General features: G+C 60.8%; 1 protein-coding gene across 1 annotated transcript in view; it reads right to left on the reverse strand.

Moving 5' to 3' along the window:
• Nucleotides 1-882: 882 nt before the first annotated feature.
• The window catches only part of NCS1 (neuronal calcium sensor 1), an 18,837-nt gene continuing 11,912 nt past the window's right edge, over nucleotides 883-7,807 (reverse strand). Inside the window, exons 2-8 of the mRNA XM_010570909.1 lie at nucleotides 5,284-5,308; nucleotides 3,333-3,471; nucleotides 2,798-2,876; nucleotides 2,587-2,675; nucleotides 2,190-2,267; nucleotides 1,673-1,789; nucleotides 883-958 (exon numbers count right to left, since the gene is read on the reverse strand). Coding sequence (XP_010569211.1) covers nucleotides 1,691-1,789; nucleotides 2,190-2,267; nucleotides 2,587-2,675; nucleotides 2,798-2,876; nucleotides 3,333-3,471; nucleotides 5,284-5,308 — 509 coding nt within the window. The 3' untranslated portion in view covers nucleotides 883-958; nucleotides 1,673-1,690. The remainder of the gene's footprint in view (nucleotides 959-1,672; nucleotides 1,790-2,189; nucleotides 2,268-2,586; nucleotides 2,676-2,797; nucleotides 2,877-3,332; nucleotides 3,472-5,283; nucleotides 5,309-7,807) is intronic.

Here is a 7,807-nt window from a genome sequence, read left to right on the forward strand (position 1 = left end):
CGAGCCTTGGCTGAGCTCGCAAAGGGAAGGGTGAACAGAAAAATGCAGGAAACAGGGGAATGGGAAAAGGAAAAGAAGCTACAGCATCCCCTTAAAACAGCAGCCAGCCCACAGAGCTTGGGATACAGGGGGTGGGAGGAGAGTGGGGAAGGCAGATTTTTGGCTTCATTGTTATTGCAGGCTCCCGGTGCCCCGCAATAGTGTACGAGCATGTAAACCTTACATATCATCACCTAGGTGGTCGGACACACACACGAGAGACTAAACACAGCAGCAACATTGACAACAAATAAATAAGGATATCGATCGTCGAGATAGGCATATAAAAAAAAGCCTCACTTTTTTCCACCAAAGGAAAAAAAAAACCAAAAGAAAAAGCACAATACTGTCTCACCAAAAAAAAAAAAAAAAATATAATAATATATATCCCTAGTGAGCCGGGCCGGGCTGCCAGCAGCATCGCAGGTGACGCCAGGACCGTGTTCCCAATCGCCATTGGTGCCTCGGCTCCCCGGCCGCCCCGCGCAGGCAGCACCCTGGGGTGCGCGGCCCCCCGGTACCTTTGGGCTCCATCTCCAGCCGGCCGGTTCCTGGGAGAGGACCACGCCAGCACCGGCGCATCCACAGTCCCATCCGAAAATGTAGGAAAGGGGAGCAAAGAGAGTGAGGAGGCTGGGGGTGGTTCTGCCTTCGGCGATGCTCGACCCGTTCCCCCGGCCCTGAAGTCTTGGGCGTTCGCTGCCGCTCAGACCGGGGTCTGTCGCGGGGTTTTTTTTCTTTTTTTGGAAAAAGCAGAAGTTGGCAAATGGCAGCGGCTGGTTCAGAGTGCAGAGAGGGGGAGTGAGCTCGCGCTTCGAGGGCATCCTTTGCTTGCAGAACAGAAAGGAAGGCCGAGAGGGACAGGCAAGCTTCGCGCGGCGGTGGTCGGATGGCACGGAGAGCGTCTTCCCCCAGGCATCTGCAGGAGAGGGCGGGTGGGGGGAGAAGGAAAACCGGGTGAGAAGGATGGGCAGAAAGCCCTGTGACACCAGCACAGCTGGAAGGGCAAAGCTGGAAACACGATAAAGATTTTGAAAAGCTCAAAACTCCAGCGGGGTTAAAAAAACCCCCACCACCCATGGTTGGACACTGCCTGGCCTGCGATGACCAAAATCATCCCAGGAGACACCTTCGCATGGCCCCACAGGACATGGCGAGGACCACGGGGTGCTCAGCCCAGCACCCCTGGGATGCTGCGAACCACAGCGTCCCTGACACCACCATGCCAAACCCTGCCAGCTCCAGGGCAGAACATAATGAGACATAATATAAATAAAACATTTAATATAATATCTCTCTGGAGCATCCCCATACCAGTTGCCTCCCTGCCTCCTCTGCAGCCGCATCTGCAGGCGAGAGCAGGACTTGTGCTGCAGTCAAACGCCTGCCAGCTGGGCGGCTTGTACTGCATCCTCATGGGCCGCGGTCCTGGGGTGCTCTGTGGGACTGGGGGATACTGGGAGAAACCCAACAGTATGGGGGCAACATCCCCCCCCAGCTGGATATAGGGGGGATGCCCGTGCTTTGATGCTTCAAGCAGAGGAGAACCAGCCGCCCACCCCAGGGGAAGGTAGGAATGGCATCAGGCGGGTGGGAAATGGGCCCCCCCCGGACCCTCCCACGCCACACTCACCGCCGCTCGGCCCCGGGACTATACGAGCCCATCGTAGAGGGAGAGCGCCTGCACGATGGAGGGGTCGGCCTTGGAGCCCTCCTGAAACTCCTGCAGCGTCAGCTTCCCGTCCGCATTCTGCAAAACACTCCGGTTGCAGCGCCGCTTCGCCCCGGCGAGGGAGACGGACCGAGCACCCCGGGACCGAGCACCCCGGGGTCCCGGTAGCACCCACGCCATCCCGCACAGCCGCCCGGGTCCCCCCCACCGCCGCAGCCTCAGTTTCCCCACCAAACCACCCATGCCTGCAGCCAGGGAAGGGCGCCATTGAGGGTGCAATGACATCTCAGGGACCCTGAAATGGATATGGGCATTCTGGAGGGATGCGGGGCTCTGCAGCGAGCCCGGCGGCAGCTGAGACCTTGTATTGGCGAGGGAAGGAGGCACCTGCAAAAGCCGAGACACGGCAAGGGGGCCCACAACTGCCTCCTAAATCCCTTGGCCCCAGGGAAAAAAAAACCCACTCGAGAATCCTCACCTTGTCCATCATGGCAAAAATCCGATCCACCCTCTTCTCCGGTGTATTCTCCTCTTCAGGAAGCTCCACTGTGTTTCCCTGCGGCAGCAGGACAGGACGCGGTCACACACCCATTTGTGCCCTGCCTGGACGGTGTCCCCAGGCAAGGACACCCGTTTTGCCCCCCAACACCCCCCACATCGGAACAGGGCACGTTGGCACCAGAGCCGTCCTCAGCGGCCAGATCCAGACCCTGCCCCGGTCACGATGGCCACAACACCCCACCAAAAAAGCCCAGGGAGGGAATCAGGGGGTGTTTCAGCATCCTCCCTGCAGCCCCCCTGCCCACAGAGCCAGGCTCCAGCCCAGCGGGGACCCCCAGGGGCTGCTCGCCCCATGTACCCCCCCGACCGCTTACCACCATCTGATATATCGCATCCACAATGTCCAGCATCTCGTTCCTCGTGATGTACCCGTCGTTGTCCAAGTCGTACAGCTTAAACGCCCCTGCAAGCCAAAGCAATGCCGAGGTGCTGGCGACTGTGGCCCCCCCCGCCTCCCACCGCCAGACACGCACCCCATCGCCGTCCCCGTGCCACCCCCCCGGCCCCTTCCCGGGGAACACTTACACCTCAGCTTCTCGTCCAGCGTCCCCCGGGAGGTGACCGACAGCGCCTGGATGAACTCCGAAAACTCGATCCTCCCATCCTGGGGGAGGGAAGGAGGGGGTGAGGGTGCCGCTGCTACCCCCCACCCCGCAAACTCCTCCCTGCCCATGCATGCCCTCTTAGGGGACGCATCCGAAACGGCAATGGGGAGGGAGGAGTGATGCACATTTATCTCCAGGAGCGTGATCCGGCAGCGAGCATCCCGGCAGGAGCGACTCCGGAGCGCGGAGGGCACCGCGCGGGTGGGCTTTTGTCAGCGGCACCGAAACATCGCGTTTCTCCTCTCTTGCTTGCCACTTCATCGCCTTTTCCCACGTGACTCTCATCGACTAAAATAAGCACGGGGGCTCGCTCGCTACAGCTGCGCCGTTTTAATTTCACGCCCCAGGAAGCACTGGAATATTTCGCTCCTCCGGTGCTGCGCAGCCACGTACCAAACCCATCGTACCATCGCCACGGGCTCAGTCCCGACCTTCCCCCCGGCTTGCAGACTTACTTTGTTCTCGTCGAAGACATTGAAAACAAAGGTGGCGAATTTGGTTGGGTCGCCAAAGGGGAAGAACTGCTTATAGATCTTCTGAAAGCCGGCGGCATCGAGCTGCCCGCTGGGGCAGTCCTTGATAAAGCCCTTGTACCTGCGAAGGAAGGGGAGAGGTTGGGCACCAGGCAGGTCTCCCCGCTGAACGCTGTCCCCCAAGCCCTGGGGAGCCGGGATGGGGCTCTCCTGCGGTGGGCTGGAGCCGGGAAGGTCCCCGGGTGCTCCCTGTGTCGCTCCCATCGCCCACCCGCAACCTCCCAGCCCCGTGGGACGAGGTCCCTGCAGGCACCGCAGCGAGGGCGGCAGCAGGGAAAGCCTTGGAGAAGCGGTGAGCGGCACCAGTGACACCGAGTGGTGCCCACCACACCGCTGCAAACCTGCCATGAGCTCAGAAGTGGCAACCAAGCCACAACCAGGCTCCTGCTGAATACTGTCCAGGACCTGGGAGGGGACAGGGACCCACCACCTGGCCAGGAGCACCCAGAATAGTCCTTTAAATCTCCTTCAAAATAAAAAGCCCTCTGCATAGAGTCACATCCCACCAGCCACGCTGCAGGTGGAGGTGCCGGGGCAGGCGATGCCTGGCTCGACCCCGAAGCCATCACAGGGCACGCAGGAGAGTGTTTATATCCCTTGCTCGGATCTTCGGATGCACATGACTCCCGAGCAAGAAGCTGCAAACGGAAAGCTTCACCCAAGGGCCAGAGCTCCCCTTCCCCTCCACTGCTCCAGCATGGCCCCGTTATGTCAGGTGCATCTGACCGGGCCAGGAAAGCTCCCCCCAAGCTGCTGCACCACCACGGGGAAGGGACTCACGATCCGCAGCAACCCCACGGGCAATTTGCAGCCCACTGCTCGGCACCCACATGCTGCAGCTATGCCCTGGTAAAAACCAACAGCACGGCATCCTTAAGCACCCGGCGCAGCCAAGGCTCCGTGACGGCATTTTTTGCACCACCCCAAGTGAAAAAGTTGCTCAGGGGAGCTGGGGGGCATGGCAGGGTTACTGCATCCTTGGGGTGGCACGGCCAGGGCATCTCCCAAAACGCATCGGTGCTTAAACACCCCCAAAAACCCTTGGTCCCAGCTCTGGGCTGGACCTGGATGCTGCAAAGTGCCACCCCGGAGGGCGCAGGGGAAGGTGCTCGCCGGCTCCGCGGGTGCGGGGACCACGCAGGGACCACGCGGGGTGCGTGAGCATTATGCAACACATCACCCAAATCTGTCAGGCGCCCGCTACAGCGGGCCGAGGGCTGGAGGAGGAGGGGAAGGGGGTGGCGAGGTGGGAAACCGAAGTGATGGTGACATCGTTTTCACGCTGCTGCAGCTATGACTCATTGGAGGGGGGGGGGGGGGGGGGAAAGGATGACAGAAAGAGATAAAGAAAGCAAACCTTGACTGGTGGGATGGGAAGATGAAAGGGAAGCGGTGGCTTTTCTAGGGCGTCGCGTTCCGTGGGGCGGAGGGGATGGGACGAGAGCGTGCACCACTGTCCCGGCACCTGCCAGCCTCTGCAGGCCCCGCTGCAAATGGGGACACGCTGGGACAGCACCGGCCTCCTGCAGCCGGGGCCACGGCCACCAGCTGGACAGTCCCCATGTCCCCGCTCCCCTCGGCCGCCCATGTGGGGAGGGAAGAAGCAAGAGGGAGCGTGCACCGTCCTACACGGGTGGCCGAGAGCAGCCGGAGCCATGCCCCACCATGCACCGTGCACAAGGTGTGCAAGAAAAAAACCCTCTATTTTCTGCTCTCCCGTCTATGAGCTAACACCTGCACCCCAAAACTCTCCTGCACCCCCATGCTCTGCACAGCCGGTGGGGTTGCTGAGCATCACGGGCTCCCACCCCCTCGCCCGCCAGCCCCGCGCCCCGGCAGCTCACCGCCACGCCGCCGTGCCAGAAACACTCACCACTGCTGCACCTCCTTCTCCGTAACTGCAAGAGAAAACAGGAGAAAAGAGAAAAAGAAGAGAAAAAGGAATTTAGCGCTTTCCCAGTGACGGCTGGTGTTTTGCACTTCACACAAGAGACTTCCCTGCCGGGGATGCCGCAGGGCTCGCTCGCTCCACGCGCTGCCGTGTGTTATCCAAATGCAAGCAGCTGCCATCGAGGCACAGCCTGGGACTCCTCCGCCAGCCCGGGAGGTCGATGGGACTGGGGCTGCAGGGACTGGTGTCCGTCCGGCTCCAAAACTGGGGAGCCCACCAAGACGTTTTGCCAGGGGAGCGCAGCACTGTTGCTGCAAGATGCTTTGGACCACTCAGGGGCCAGGCTGGTTCATGCCTGGGGAGGATCCGGCCCTGCCCTCTCACCTCCCCAGAGGCAAAACATCTCTGGAAACATCTGCCAAAACATCTGCCCAGAGGTGGCTCGGGGAAGGCACCTGCCCAGCCCCGACATCAATGCACTGAACGCACACAGCCTCGGGGCCAGCATCCTGCCAGGTACCAGCTGCCTCCGAACCACACAGAGAAACATCATCAAACCCATCCCAGGGCCCTGGGAAGCTTTACCAGGCTCTGGAGAAACCCCAAAAACATGACAAGCTAGAAAATGGTGAGCGTTGGCAACCCTGAGTGTCCCCAGCCCGGGGATAGCTGCTGAGATCGCAAATGTCCTCAGGAGAGGAGACTCCGATGGGATGCGGGATGCCGGGGAGCCCGACGGGGTGGAGGGCTGGTGCCTGTCCCCATGCCTGGCTGGCATACCAGTGGGGAGCCTGGTGCCAGCAGGCGGGCACGGGGAGGGGGAACAGCCTCATTAGTCATTTCCTTTGCATCGTGCATCTAAATAATAATAAAAAAGCAATAGGTCTGAAAGGCGCTGGGATAATGAGGCAGAGTGGAGATGTGTCAATGTGCAAAAGGTTGATAAAAATAGAGACCCAAGACACATCAACAGATGCCAATTACCTTGGATGGCAAAAAAGAAAGAAAGCAATTTTCCAGCAGAAAGATTTATAACATGCCTGGCAGAAGGCACAGACCGCAGAAGACGAGGGCTGGCAGGCGGCAGCAGTGGGGCAGCCAGGAGGGCACACGCCAGCCCCCACCCCGCAGCTCCTGCATCCCCGTGGGCAGGAATCGCTGCGCCCAAGGCTGTCCCTGCGCATACGGCGGGGGTCCAGTCCCTCCATCCCAGCTCCGGGACCACTGGAGGGACAAAGCCTGCAAGACCCCCCAGAAAGGGCTCGGGACAGGGCAGCCTCTCTCCCTGCCTCCCCGGGGAGCCGGCAAAGGGACCAGTCGCACCAGGAGGGCAGCAGCACCCAATGTGGGGTGCCTGGATGGCAGCACCCCAGGAAAGGGGAGGTAGGCGCGAGGATGCTCGGCACCTGGGCTGAAGGACACGGAGGGCTTTGGCCGCACCGCAGGAGGGATTTGGAAGGTTGTTTTGGCAGGGCTGTTTTGGCAGGGCCATCTGGCAAGAGAAGAGCAGACAGGGAAAAGGACAGAGGTCTCCTGGCAGGAGGAAGCCGGGAAGGACACGCTGCATCCAACGGCTGAGCTGGGGTGGGCAAAAACAACAGTCACGCTGGTCCCTAAGGATTCCCCATCCCAAAAAACAAAGGGCTGCATGGCAGCATCCTTCCAAAAGAGAGATGCTGAGTGACGTCTCTAACAGAAACAGGCTTCCCTGCACGTGTTCTCCCAAGCATCGAGACACCAGCCACGACCCCCACGCTGAGGATGCCTGAGGGATGCCCCAGGCACCAGCTCTGCAGCCTTGATCACCCACAGGCACAGATGAAGGCAGGTGGGAGGAGGAGGAGGGTGGGCAGCAGGACTTTGTGCAACCCTCGGGGCAGGCGAAAGGGGCAACGGCAGCAGCCCGGGGCTCGGCTCAGCCCCTCCAGGCAAATCGTCTTCTGCTCGCTCTCGTTTGGCTGTGTTTCCCCCAGTGTGCTATTTCAGGCCCGGGAGCTGCCTTTCAACTCCAGCAGGAAACAATTAAGAAATTTGTGCTTTTTTTAGTACAAGAGAAACGCTGGTAACGACACGCTCGGGCTGGGGCGGGAGGAGAGGGATGGAGCCACAGGAGGGATGCGTGATGCTCCCGGGAGAGGGTCTTCCAATGGAGGGGACCGTTCAGGTGCCAGCCTGAAAACCAGCACGAGGCCCCGGAGGTGGGATTTGTTAATGTGCATCCCTGGAACAGGGCCATGCAAAGCCCCATCCCTCCTCCAACACACTGGCACCGATGCCCTTCCTCCTGCCCCGAGGGGAAGCTGCGGGGTTTGCCCTGGGGTAGGAACGTGGCCCCATCTCCCAGCCCTTGGAAAACCACCCACCTCTGGGTGCATCCCTCCGCTGCCACCAAATCTCCTCTCTCCCCAGCGCAGAGCATTCCCAGTGCAGGGAAACACCATGGCCCCGAGCCCAGCATCGCTGCGGCTGGGCAAGCTGGGGCTGAGCGGGTACCTGCCTCCCCGTA

The sequence above is a fragment of the Haliaeetus leucocephalus genome, unplaced genomic scaffold (assembly GCF_000737465.1).
Source record: "Haliaeetus leucocephalus isolate CR32 unplaced genomic scaffold, Haliaeetus_leucocephalus-4.0 Scaffold306, whole genome shotgun sequence".
NCBI lineage: Eukaryota > Metazoa > Chordata > Aves > Accipitriformes > Accipitridae > Haliaeetus > Haliaeetus leucocephalus.